Genomic DNA, 12,941 nt, shown 5'->3' on the forward strand with positions numbered 1-12,941 from the left:
TATTTTTCTCTTTTTTAGCGTACTTTTTTTTAATTCTTCATACAATTTTTTCCACTTTTTGAATAAAATTCTGTTTCTCTAGCCTGGTATAGTCCTTCCTCTGATAGTTGACCGTGACGCTGGATGAATGTGGTCATGTCTCAGGCTAGTGTTGGGCTATGAGGCCTCCACTGTTTATTCCTGCATTCAGAAGAGGAGACACAAAAACAAAAACTCAGTTTAGAGAACAATATTACAAACAAGTTTTTATTTGAGGTCTTGAAATGCACTTTGTTGTCAAAATTGTGTTGTGAAATTGTATTTGTGAAATTTTATTTATGCTCAGCTGTGCATAAATTTAGGCCAAGATAACACTAGAAATCCTCCCCACTGCTCCAGGATGTCACTGGCTCTACCTCAACATATTGACAGTGATTGCTGGAGGATTTTGCAGGATTGAGGCTGCATCCTAGCAAAAATGCCTGGGGAGTTTGGGTTCATAACACTTCATATCCCTTCACCTGAAACTGACCTGCAGGGTTTTAAAGGGTTTTGCAATATTGTTCTCAATATTGAGGACAGTTAATAATAATAATAATTTGGGAGGCTAATCATCCTTACTCGCAGCTGGTATGCTGAATTGCGAAGGACGCGGCTACAACGTGGTCGGGCCGCTGACACGTAAAGGCGCCTATGGCTGCCGGCCACATCGACCCATATATGACCACGGAGCACAGCCTGAGATCGAAAGTGTTTGATTTTTCTGGAGGGAAAAAAACCAGAGGGCCTGGAGAAAAAACACAGGATAGAACCAACGCACAACTCTACTCACATGTGATCCGCGGCCAGGATTCGAACCGTGGTCACCTTGGTGAGAGCCGAGCGCTTTACGCACAGGCCACCCATGCCACCTGAAGTTTAAGTTTCCCCAGAGCTGACAAGTTCAACACTCACCTCTGGGACCTCGATCTCCTCGTTGTTGATCTTGTCGATGACGTCGTGGGGGTTCATCCCGTCCACCGTGCAGCCCACGGACTGCGCCGTGCCCAGGATCTCCTTGACGGTACCGGACAGCTCCCGCGCCATGGATCGCTCCCTCATGATGCGGGCAATCCTGAGAATCTCCTCAAAGCTGACGTTGCCGTCGTGCTTGACTGTAGCGATTACAAACGGGGAGGAATTTTAAAACTTCTACCCTACTAAAAGTACTAAAAGGGTTAAGACTTCTGGATCCAGGCATGCAACTGGGAAGTCACAAAAAAAGAGGAAATTCAAATCTTTCCAAGACTTTGTACAGTGTTTTTCTATTTTCAATGGCACACATTGGAAGTGAAAAAAGAGGAAATCAGCTGATCCGAGGAAAAGTTGCATGCCTGTGGATCAAGTACATTGAATTTAATCATTCACCTTGTATGGTCTGTGAGTGAATTTGACAAACGGTCGAATGGTTTTTCACAAAACTGATAATGTAAAATACTTCTTTTAACCATCCCGCTCTCAGTGACAACATGGAGAGAGATACCCTATCCGTCAAATCAGGTGACAGGTTTTTATCAGGTGACAGGTTTCTATCAGATGCCAGGTTATAACAGTTCAGTAAATTGGGCTCATAACGGTACAATTGACAGGCTGTGGTAGGTATGTTAACTGAGGGTACCATGCCTTGACTGACATTGATAGATGTGGTGGGTCAGCGCTGGTGAGTGCCTGTCAATGATGGATTTAGTTCAGTAACAATGAATGCGCAAAAGGTTCATTCATGCATGTCACAGCAAAACAAAGGCAGTGCCCTCTAAGATTTTGACATCCACCTAGAAGGTCCAGTAACATTTTGAAACTACTACTAGTGCTGGTGTCTAGTAGCTTTTTTATCTGCTGAAATCAAGGCCAGAATAATAATTACAGCCAAAGGCGTGGAACTAAACAAACTTACAAAAAAGAAAACTGGGCTACAAAAAAAAATATTTACTGGTTCAGTTTTTCATTCTTTGAGCTTTTTGGCAACATGTGTTGTCAAGTAGTACTACCCAAACAGTCTGCAAAATGCTGAACCAATGACCAAAACAGTTTTTGGTAACGTCCACCAAAAACATGGCCCAGGTAAAAGGATTAGAAATCGTCGCATCAGTGCAACAAGGTCGTAACTTGATTTTGCAACAAAGTTGTATCTCGCGTGAATACGCCCCGTGCAACAAGGTCGTACCTCGCGTATCACGACGTCCGCTGACTGTGTGTGTACATCCGGGTTATTTTAAGCGAGATACAACCTTTTGACATTGAAAACTCGCGTTTCATGTACATGACGTCGCACGCCATTTCAGGGCTGGGGTGGGGTGGGGACACTGATCTCTATATAAAGACTGGATAGCGGATATGCATACAACATTCACACAGTAGACTTTGCATATTGACCAATTCGCCCCCGGTCTCACGAAGATGGCCGCGTATAATACGAACGTTCTACGCGAAAATACGCGCGCGTTGTATCAACAGTTGACGCGCATTTTGGTCACGTACACATATTATGATGTTCTAAAAGGGACACATTTCCGTAGTGATTATTATTTCAAAACGCCGAAAAAGTTATATTTGCGGCATTTTAGTAACCACGACGTTAGAAAAATTGTAGTTAACCTTGGTCAGTGGTGGTGGTCAAAATATAAGTCAAGTGAACCGCGACGTTGCAAAAGAAATCATGCTGTCTATAAAAACGGCAACTTGTCCTTTGTAGATCACCAGCCGGTCTCACCAATATGGCGTCAAATTCGTACATTGTGCGGCTCTGTATTAGCTATCCAGTCTTTATATAGAGATCAGTGGGTGGGGAGGGTTGTTCAACACTCACTGTTCTTGACCTTCTTGCGGTCACGTGGGGGTTCCTTCAGAGCCTTGATGATCAGCGACGAGGCCGAGGGGACGACGGAGACCTGGGCCTGCCGGTTCTGGATGGTCAGCTGGACCGTGATCTTCAGACCCTTCCAATCCTGGGTGGCCTTTGCGATGTCGTCACCGACTTTCTTGGGGGACTGGCGAAGTAAGGGAAGGAGGAGGGAAAAAAATAAGCATCTTACAATTGATACATGTATTTTTAACAACGAAAAAAGTGACACCAGGATACTGCATTTATCCCATTTTTTTGGTGGGGAGGGGAGGATTTTGGAGGGTGGGGGGGGGGGGGAGGGGGTGGCGAGTTCCCACTCTTTCTGGAGACTAGCCCCATAAATGTGGCCTATTTACTGGACTGCCTCCGTAAACATAGGCCACACATCCACATGTACAAAAACGTGTCGCACTTTGCCAAATTTTGATTCTCGCATTTAGGCTTAGTTTGTAGGGTTTTTTGCTTTAGAAGCATACTCACCCTCTTTATAGGCTAATCAGAAAGTGCTGCCTTTTTCAGATGTATATTTTTCGTGAAATTTCCAGATTCATTTTTACACGTTTGCGTATCAAAATTTCAACATGAAATTTCACAAAAATTAGACATCTGAAAAAGGCAGCACTTTCTGATTAGCCTATATAGAGGGTGAGTATGCTTCTAAAGAAAAAAAAATCCTACAAACTAAGCCTAAATGTGAAAATCCAAATTTGGCAAAGTGCGACACGTTTTTGTACATGTGGATGTGTGGCCTATGTTTACGGAGGCAGTCCAGTAAATAGGCCACATTTATGGGGCTATCTGGAGACAAGCCCAACTTACCAATCCAAGAGGGCCTACTTTGGGGGCAAGTGAGGAGGTTGCGCCCACTTCTCCACCAACGGCTCTCAGGCAAACTGCAAATAAAAAAGAACCACATGAATATTTTTTCTAAAATCACGTTGGTTAAGAACATTGGCTTTACATGCCTAATCAGTAATGGCTCGGAGTAATTACTACGGCCTCCAAAAAAACACCATCACCATTGCTAATCGAAAACCACTGACTGATTTTTTTTTTTATTCTTTGAGTTTGACTTTGACAGTGACAATGCAATGTGGAAATTCAATTTCACAACAAAAATTGTTTCAAAATTTAATGCTTCGCAGTGGCTATTGTTACGGCAGCCGTAACGCATTTCCCATTTCCTATCGTTACGGTAGACTGCAACTTTTATAAAAACATGAGAAGAAAATATAAAATTAGAAGGAAAAAAGTGTCTTTGAACGTTATGAAATTCGGACTTTATTTACCTTTTTGGCTTTTAAAAAAATCCTCCAAAGCCTCAGGTTAGAAAAGGAAAAAAATTCGAGTGCAAAACTGAGAATGAGATGCGAACCCGCAACCTCGCGGTGCAAAATCCTACCCTCTATCGACTGAGCTGTCGCACTGCTCGCTAAAACGTGGGGAAACAAATAATTATATACCTGCGTGCGTATCAAAGAAGTATCGTAGAGGGCGCTAAACAACGACTGCCGTATAGATAGCCACTTCGTAATTCGTTAATGTTCCGTAATCCGATTGTAGGCCTAGCACTAGGCCCTACTTAAAATAAATATAAAACTGTTTGTGTCGATTACAAAAGAGGTTTTCGTTGTTTGCTAATAATACATCAAGTTGAAGTAAGCCCTAATGCACGAAATAATCATAACCAGGTTGTTTACACACGAATATAACAGTGTACAGGTGTACATGCATATTGCCATCGCTAACCCAATAACCCAAACACGATCATCAATCCAACCTAATTTCTGCAGAAAATCCCCACTCACCGACTTTAATTTCATTAGGATCGAACTTGGGAGGCATCTTGCTTGGTGTCTAGACTCCAAAAGTGGAAGAAAACGACGGTGAAAGTGTCGGATGAGTCCGATTCAGGACACGACCGAAAAGTTGCACAAACACCGCAAAATGATGGTCGCCGAAAAGGCCGAGAGGGCGCCCTCTAGTGGTGCTGGCCACGGAACAGGCCGTGTGTCATCAAAGATAGTTCAGCTGGGCAAACCAAAACATTTTGTTTGATACATCGTTTGGCGCAGATTTTTCGTGAAAGTCGTTAATTTACAAAAACAATATTCATACAAAGAGACGAGGGAATTATGACTATATTTAAGGGATAATCAGTTTTTGTAATGAGAGAAACTATGGCAGGGAATTATACACGCACTTGCAACAAAAGTCATTTTCCAAATCTTTTTCAAGTTTTATTGCAACAATCATTATTTAGTATCACAAGACATTTTCACATGATCTCATTCACATGTGCATCACACACATCTCATCAGTAACAGGCCTCATAAAATTAGAAACCACACAGAACAATACTACTGGGTGATGGCAGCTAGTGTATCGAAAACAAGTTACAACTCCCTTGACTTTACTTGTTGCATATTTCAACGACCTTGTTGATCGCTCATTTTGCGAACAATCTATATTCTTTTTAGGATCCCACTTACTACAGAAAATCACATAATTTACACTAATATATCTATTATGCGACCGGGAGCAAGTTGCATTGAGTTGTGCAGCAGATATTAAAGGTACAGTCCATCATTTGTAATTTGTGCATGTTGTTCGTTTAAAGCAACAAATGTCCTCAAGAACTAAAGAAGGGTGCTGAGCAACTAACTTGATGAAGTTTCAGCTCAGCTTTAGCTGTATATTTTGAGAAAAACTACATTCTAGGATCTCGATTTCAAATCAAAAGTTGCTGAATCATGTTTGGAATTGGGCCTGAATTCAGCGTCCGAGACACGTTCTCACTGAGCCGATTGCAGCTACGCGATGTCGCCCACTGATCCGACGAATTATAGCAACCGCGCGCGCGTGTGCGTCCTGCCAATGCTTGCGCGCGCTTCGCCAAATAACAAAACAAACTACTAATTTGAATTTCCTACGGTGCTTCTTAAGCACCATTGGAAAGGCCTTCTTTTGTTGATTTCTTCAAAATGAGAGCTTGCCAGAAAGAATAATTTCACAGGGAGTTTAGTCCTCCTACTATCTTTCAACCAGTATGTTTTTCAACAATAATTACGCCAGTTACTTTTTGGATAGCTGCAAATGATGGACTCCGGCTTTAAGTGAAATTTTGTTTGGCTGAATAGCTGCTGTACTCCCACAACATTCTGGAAAATTCAAAATTAACCATTAACCTGAAATAAAAATGTTAAAATAATCACAACAAAATCTGTACAAAACCAGAAAACTGAACCATGCAAATATACAAATACATAAACATACCTCTAAATTTCTCCCACTTTTCACATTTTTTTTTTTTGAAGGATTAATGCAAGAATGTAGCCATGTTTTTAATTGTTTTTAAATTTCTACAAAACTTGTGTACATGAAAGTTTTGTGCACTGGGAACTGTTTTCTTGCAAAGAATTGACTGAGTAGCTGTTTCTCACTCCGCAATCTGTGCTAAAATTCAGCGATTTTAAAGTTGAACGAAGAAATTGACCGGAGTTGGTTGTGAACATGCGACCTCTTCAATACCACACCGGCCGGTGATCTACCAACCGAAGATCTGAAATTCAGTGATTCACTAAAAAAAAATCAAATTCCAACAATATCGAATTTCAACTGTATCACAATACTATGACATTTTTTTCCCCACCAGGATTGTGTCCTTGAGCAATGTACTTTATTGTAACGGTTCTGATAATCAAATCCCGCAGCACTGACATGGTAGTGATGTTCCGACAAAATGATCCAAATTTCAGGGTGTTGTTCTGTTGAGCTATTTTAAAAACGTTTTTAAGTAAAAACATTCCACAAAAGCATGATGCAAACGTCTATTACTTTTACGCCTACACCCCCCAACATTGGTTAAGCCCCACCCATACAAGGGGGAGATTCATGCACGCTTCAAGCCCCAGCTGTACGGACGGAAACATGCAACTTTTTTGGTTACTACATAATCTAGCTACTGTAGCTAATCTGTCTTAATCTTCTACGTACAAAAATTTGCAGCGTGTTTTGAAGTGTTAGAGAGAATACCTCTATCGCATTTAAAAGTTACAAAATAACAGTGTATGTTCTTTCACAACATCAATATTTGATAAATTATTCATCACAGTGATTCTTTAAATACATGTAACATTTTATTTTTTCAAAAAAGGAAGAGAAATTTACACCGTATTTTGACGGTAACTTTAAATAATTGGAATTTTTTTTTCCAAAATAAACACTCCAGTTAGCCTGACTTGGTCATATTTAGATAGGTCTCTCTCAAATGACGTCATTTCCTACAGACCAGCCACGTGCATCGGCATTTTGAGCGTCAACTTGCCTATCGCGCATCGGCTGCGTCGTATTTCGAACACATTGCGAGCGACAAGCGCGCGTGTTTAGAACATTTTCAACAATGCGCAATACGTGCTCGATTGCGTAAAATACGCAGTTGCAGTTCTCCTACAGAGATGGCCGTCATTGAGAGAGACCTATAGAGTTGTAATTTGCAAGTAAACTAAACTGAACCCGTCTGTCGTTTATACGCCAGTTCTCTGTTTTACCAGGGCAATATTCTGGGCCATATTCTATCGTTTTTAAAGTTTTATTCAACACGACCGTAAACGTTTTGAATTTCGTAGGGCTGTCCTTTTTCAATTAATTTAATATCCGATTACTCAAATCTGCATTTGATCGAATATTCGGATGTTCAAAACTGCCAGTTGTAACTGCGTGCTGCACCAGTAAAAAGTTGCACAAAGAGCGCCAGTTAAAGGGAATGTACATCATTGGCTTTTGCTGTAATTTTCAGAAATGAACTATTTGAGGGGTTAGTATAATAGATCAAATATTGTTACACTGACATGTTTGAAGTTTTGTGTTCAAAAAATGCTGGAAAAACCAAGAAAAACACAAATGTTCAAGTAGTCTGGTTCCTTGACTCCACTAAAGATAACATGGATCAATTTATAGATGCTGGAAAATTGTAAGGTAAGGGAACCAGTCTAGCTGGCCTGCACCCGTTCATGAACATGTAACCAATAGCAAACAAAATTGGACTAAAAAAATGGTAAATTTGGAGCAGTAGTTGAAAAATAGTTAGGTTTATCCAACGGTGGTCGGCCGATCACCGTTGGAAATGTATACAAAAATACCATTTTCTTGAAAATGACTTCACACCAGATGCCATAATTTTACAGGATGCTTTAGACTGTCATTTACCAACATCCTGGTAAGATATTTCGTAAAAACTTGGTAGTTTTATTTTTCGATGTTTGCAAATGTTGTATATTCCCTTTAATATTGCGTGAGACAATCGATATGGGGCACTTGAGTGTTTTGCAGCAAGTATCTTATAACCGTACAAGGCTTTAACCTTCTAAACGGATGTGAACAATAAACCGCCGTCAAAAAAAAAGTAACGGTCGACAAAAAGTGGCACCTGACAATAAAGTGTCGCAATTTTACGATGAAATAGCATCACAGTCGTGTGTGTATGTGTGCAGTTTTTTGTTTTTGAATATTCAAACCGGCAAAAAACTATTCGAATATTTGGTATATTTCAAACAGCCCTAGAATTACGATACCATAACACCGGTCTCGTTATCTATGTATGTGTAACAAAATAGTCACAATAGACTTGTTAATATCCATACAACTATCCGTAGAACTCTGACTTGACATTCTAGGGAAATATATTTATCTATTCTACGGGAAATATTTGTAACATTCCCACAATGCTGAGGGTAAAATTCCAGTCACAGTTTCACGAGGAGTCAGGTTCGTGAGTGGTTCTTTCCTCGCCTTTCACCGCTGTGACCCGGGTTCGAATCCTGCCTGGGCCAACATGTGGATTGGGTTTTCAGTCCCTACCTGATTCCGTGGGTTTTCCCCAGAGTATCATTCTGGGGTTTTCCTCCCACCTCTGAAACTGTAATTTCTTCTCATTGTCTTCTCTCCACAGGTTTCTTCAGGCTTGCGAGCTACAGTACCTGGGGCCCTTTTGAGGAATCCTTGGTGTCATTACCAGAAATAATTAATAATAATAATGATAATTTTGTTGGTTGTACCTGAAAGCGACGAACAGGATAGTTTTGATGAAACACTTCATATATTATGTTGCCTCATGACTCTGGGTCACACAAAGAGTATTTGAAATCTGGGCCTCATCTCAGATTTGGCTCAATCGCTTGCTTCATGAGCATTAAGAATCCAAACAAAAAGGAAATACTCTTCAGTTTTGGCCTGATACTCTTCAATTTTGGCATAACATCATGGGTTTTGATATACCTTAAGTTTTAAAAACTCCCATTATAGTATCATACACAACAAAGCAGTTTCCACAATGCCAAGGGGAAAAATCTCCAGAGCGACCATCAGCGATTGACCTCTGAGGAGTTTGCATCGTCTAGGCTGCTGCTCGTCTGTTCCCCGGCCCGCAGTCGCTCCCGTTCTTCTTCCTCCTCCAGCTGCTTGAGTTCCTCCTCGTCCTGCTCCATGAGTTGCTTGGCCAGTTTCATCTTGGAGGCCTCGTCGTAGTGCTGCTTCCGATGAACCTCAAACTTGCGCTTGAGATCTGTGGTAGTTGGGGGAGGGGGACAAACAAGTGAGTTTTGGCTGGAGAAATATAGCTCATTTGTTAACCCTAACTTTCCCAAATCCTCTTTGCAAAGTGGAGGATTTTGCAGGATTCAGGCTATATGGCAAAAATGTGTGGCTGATTTTGGAGGATGCACTGTGTCAAGGTATTAGGCCAGAGTGTTGTTTGTGCTCAGCAGTGCTTAATGTATGCCTAGATTATACTTGAAATCCCCGCACTGCTCTGCTTCAACATATTGACCGTGATTGCTAACCTTCCCAAACCCTCTTTGTAAAAGTGAGGATTTTATTCGACGGGATAGGACACTACTATCACCAGAATATGTTATGAGATCAGTTTTAATGCAGCATTTTCGGAACAGCGCAGTCTGTTTGCAACACACACAGGTTAAACTCTTGGGTGGACACAGGCAATTGTAGCAAAGAGTCCTGCCCAAGAACACAAGCATCACAACCCTGGTCAAGGATTCATACCCACACATCATGGCACAAGTCAAACACCATTTCCTAATGAATGTATCGTTTAATATTCTGTGCTTGGCAATTTCTGTGCCTGGCCACTCCATTAAGTTGGCACATGATTCGCCTTGACATTGACTTGTGACTGACTGAACTCCGGCCAAGTCTGAATTATTAGACTACGGCTTGGAGTAACACACTAGTCAATGGACAGTGGCTTCCATAGATGCATGTGTCATCGCCAGCCGTAGCCAAGTCATTCAGATGCGGCTTCTAAATCTGACATTTAAAGAGAGTAATGTTTGCCCAATCAGGAAGGAGAGTTGCTAACAAATCGACCAATCAGAATTCTCCCTCTCTGCTGACCTTTGGCCTCCGGTGACATCAAGCTTTCGTCCTCGTCCTCGTCTTCGCTCTCGTCGTCCTCCTCCCCAGGTTCTTTGTCCCACCATCTCCTGTCCTCTGTGTCTGTCTGCAGTCTGCAAGGAAAATACCCAAGGAAGCACTATAACACAGCAAGTTCAAACTCAACAATGAAATAACGTACACAATCTGACAACATGGCAAATTGTTACAAAAGTATGTATGTCCTTACATCAGAACTTAGAAAACAATTTCCCAATGGAACAAAATCTACTGTTGCATTTGATAGCATGCTGAGTGGTTAGTCTTGGTCAAGGCGTTTGAAGATAGTGTCCAATGCTCGATGCTCCGGTCGGCTGCTAAAATAACATAAACAGTACCGAGCAAGCTTACTGAAATTTGTATCCTTGTGGAGACATTTATTTGTTCTCGTGTACTTAAGTTTTCGAGTTTGAAAGTACAGTTTCAAAATGCTCTTATTTTAACCAGAATTAATTTCCTTGGCTGAAATTCGGATTTAATATCCCTTTTCTAAAACTCTACCATTTGCGACGATCAACATACCTTAGAAATTTGCAGTTTTTGAGTAAAATCCATATATCTATTTCGTGAAAACCTTGTGGAGACGTATTCATCTATAGAAATTGCCCTGTGGAGACGTATACAATCTTTTGTTCCCTTTTGTGTGCATGTCTCTAGGGGGCACGGTGTATCAGATCCCTATGCACGCACACGGACTGTTCGAAACGCAGTCAGTGACCTCACGCGGCTAGGCTACAATATGCAAATCTGTTCAGGCTGGTCAAACACCTTTTTTATTTACCTTGTTCCGAATAAAGATGAGATTATTATTCAGTACTTGGTCGTGAAGACTCATATTTTACATGGACAGAGAGCTGGATAGTGTGGCTACATTCTCCAACAAGTTTGGAGTCTGCACACCACATAAAACCCAATACAAATCCAGCGACAATACAACGAAAATTTCCCCAAACAAGGTAGACCATGGTGACCCTTGTTCCAAGGCGTTCGACTAGCACCAACTGATTTGCATATCGTAGCCCAGCCACGTGAGGTTGCTGTTCGCGCTTCGTACAGTACGTGTGAGTGCACAGCGCGCGACTTCATGTTAGCGGCTGACTATGGATTTTTTTTCAGCCCTAGAAGAGAAAAAGAAGGGTAGGTTCTCAGAACGCAGACAGCAGGAGGATCAAGCTAGATTAGGTTTAAAAATACCTGTTGGCAAGTTTTCCCGAGTCTAATACTTTATCATCTTCATTCTCGCTCTGAGGGTCGGCGTCCGCGTCATCCCCGTCCGGATCCGTGTATTTGTTGTAGGGAGTGTCCGGTTCGTCCACCTTCATGTGGCCGTAGTCTTTGCCTTCCGGATGGAAGGTGGCCAGAATATTCATCTCATCCCACTTGATGCCATCTCTACAAAAAGTAATTTGGAAGTAGAACTAATTATGATTATTTTTTGTTTCAGAGTACGAAAAGTAATATACATGTATGCAAATCGATCTTGTCGATCCGGCGCGCAAGTTGCAATGCGACGACTGTTTCTTGTAAAATGGGATCGCCCAGACTGTATACTTGCACGCTATACTATCGGTTGAGATTGCATTGCAACTTGCGGGCCAGATCGACAAGATCGATTCTTACGCTTCTTACATTCAAAATGACTGCCATCCACAGATGTTTTTCGCGTGCATATGAACGCTAGAAAGATGCCAAAATTTCTCGAAAAATTTGATATAAGGACAACTAAACAACCCAGAGGAAAGAAGTTGAGACATCATAGAATACAACCGTACGTGAGACAATTTGCACCTTTTTTTGACAAAGTCCTCAGTAGGTTGGGGAACCTGGCGTGTGGCCAGAGGTACAGCGCAGCAATACTGAGGCAACACTAGTAAGTAGTACTAGTGCCAGTGGGGCTAATGCTATGCCAACTTTTTCTCTCTTTTTTAATAGTTTTATTTATACTTTTGTTTTTTAATCAAATCTAATTTTTAATGAATTAGGCCTAGGCCTAGGCCTAGATTTCATTTTCTTCTTCGACTTCATAAATTAATCCAGTGTTTTTTTGGTTTTTTGAGGATTTTATTTTAAAGCAAAGTGAAACAAATTAACAAGGTGCGAAAACTTTTTGGTTGATCAGTTGATTGACTGGTTGCAAGGGCTAAAGATCCTGACATTGAATATTATTAGGTAAGGGAACCAGACGGTCAATTGCCGTAACAATAGCCACTGCGTTTAATTGTATTGTCAATGTCACGTTTGTCACGTACGCCACCCACTGCAGGGTAAACCACAGTACAATGCAGTACCGTATTACGCCGGCCGTCGAGCGAGTGCGACCATGTTGACATTGTTTTGGGCTCTTGTTTTTCCTGATCACTCAAGTAAACTGCTTGTGCACCAGATACAACTCTGCTGGATACTTACTCAGGCTTGTTGGCTGGATCTTCGTAATGTCCCGAGGCCTTCAGAATGCCTCTTTTGGGATTTTCCGTCAGTTTCTCTGCCATGTCTTGGCCGCAGTCAAGAGAAATCAATGCAATTGAATGACAAATATACAAACACTGGTGACTTACCAGATTTCTATTGTAAGCTCCTGCATTGGGTCTGGGTTTAAGACTTCATGCAAACTCAAAAGAGCGCCCTCTAGCAA

The 12,941-nt window shown here is 41.5% G+C and overlaps 2 protein-coding genes across 2 annotated transcripts; both read right to left on the minus strand.

The window, feature by feature from the left end:
* Positions 1–4,843, minus strand: LOC119725572 (60S ribosomal protein L12-like). The gene is made up of 5 exons (XM_038197035.1): positions 4,669–4,843; positions 3,680–3,753; positions 2,825–3,005; positions 934–1,133; positions 1–180 (listed from the first exon to the last, which is right to left on the minus strand). Exons 1-5 carry the CDS (start codon positions 4,703–4,705, stop codon positions 175–177), a joined length of 498 nt encoding a protein of 165 aa, XP_038052963.1. The 5' UTR covers positions 4,706–4,843; the 3' UTR covers positions 1–174.
* A 3,552-nt stretch (positions 4,844–8,395) lies between these two features.
* LOC119725573 (protein phosphatase inhibitor 2-like) lies at positions 8,396–12,865 on the minus strand. The gene is made up of 4 exons (XM_038197036.1): positions 12,716–12,865; positions 11,504–11,701; positions 10,271–10,383; positions 8,396–9,422 (listed from the first exon to the last, which is right to left on the minus strand). Exons 1-4 carry the CDS (start codon positions 12,796–12,798, stop codon positions 9,223–9,225), a joined length of 594 nt encoding a protein of 197 aa, XP_038052964.1. The 5' UTR covers positions 12,799–12,865; the 3' UTR covers positions 8,396–9,222.
* Between the last annotated feature and the right edge of the window lie 76 nt (positions 12,866–12,941).

This window comes from Patiria miniata, unplaced genomic scaffold (assembly GCF_015706575.1).
Source record: "Patiria miniata isolate m_02_andy unplaced genomic scaffold, ASM1570657v1 HiC_scaffold_19, whole genome shotgun sequence".
Lineage (NCBI taxonomy): Eukaryota > Metazoa > Echinodermata > Asteroidea > Valvatida > Asterinidae > Patiria > Patiria miniata.

Bases quoted from the DNA above. Each gene is read 5' to 3' on its own strand.
- LOC119725572 (XM_038197035.1), bottom strand. From the start codon at position 4,705: ATGCCTCCCAAGTTCGATCCTAATGAAATTAAAGTCG. The intron at 3,754-4,668 runs GTGAGTGGGGAT...TTTTATTTGCAG, and splicing joins TCCTAATGAAATTAAAGTCG to TTTGCCTGAGAGCCGTTGGT. The intron at 1,134-2,824 runs GTGAGTGTTGAA...TAATCGCTACAG, and splicing joins CCGCAAGAAGGTCAAGAACA to TCAAGCACGACGGCAACGTC.
- LOC119725573 (XM_038197036.1), bottom strand. From the start codon at position 12,798: ATGGCAGAGAAACTGACGGAAAATCCCAAAAGAGGCATTCTGAAGGCC. The intron at 10,384-11,503 runs GTATTTTTAAAC...TTTTCCTTGCAG, and splicing joins TCGGGAAAACTTGCCAACAG to ACTGCAGACAGACACAGAGG. The intron at 9,423-10,270 runs GTCAGCAGAGAG...CAACTACCACAG, and splicing joins GATGTCACCGGAGGCCAAAG to ATCTCAAGCGCAAGTTTGAG.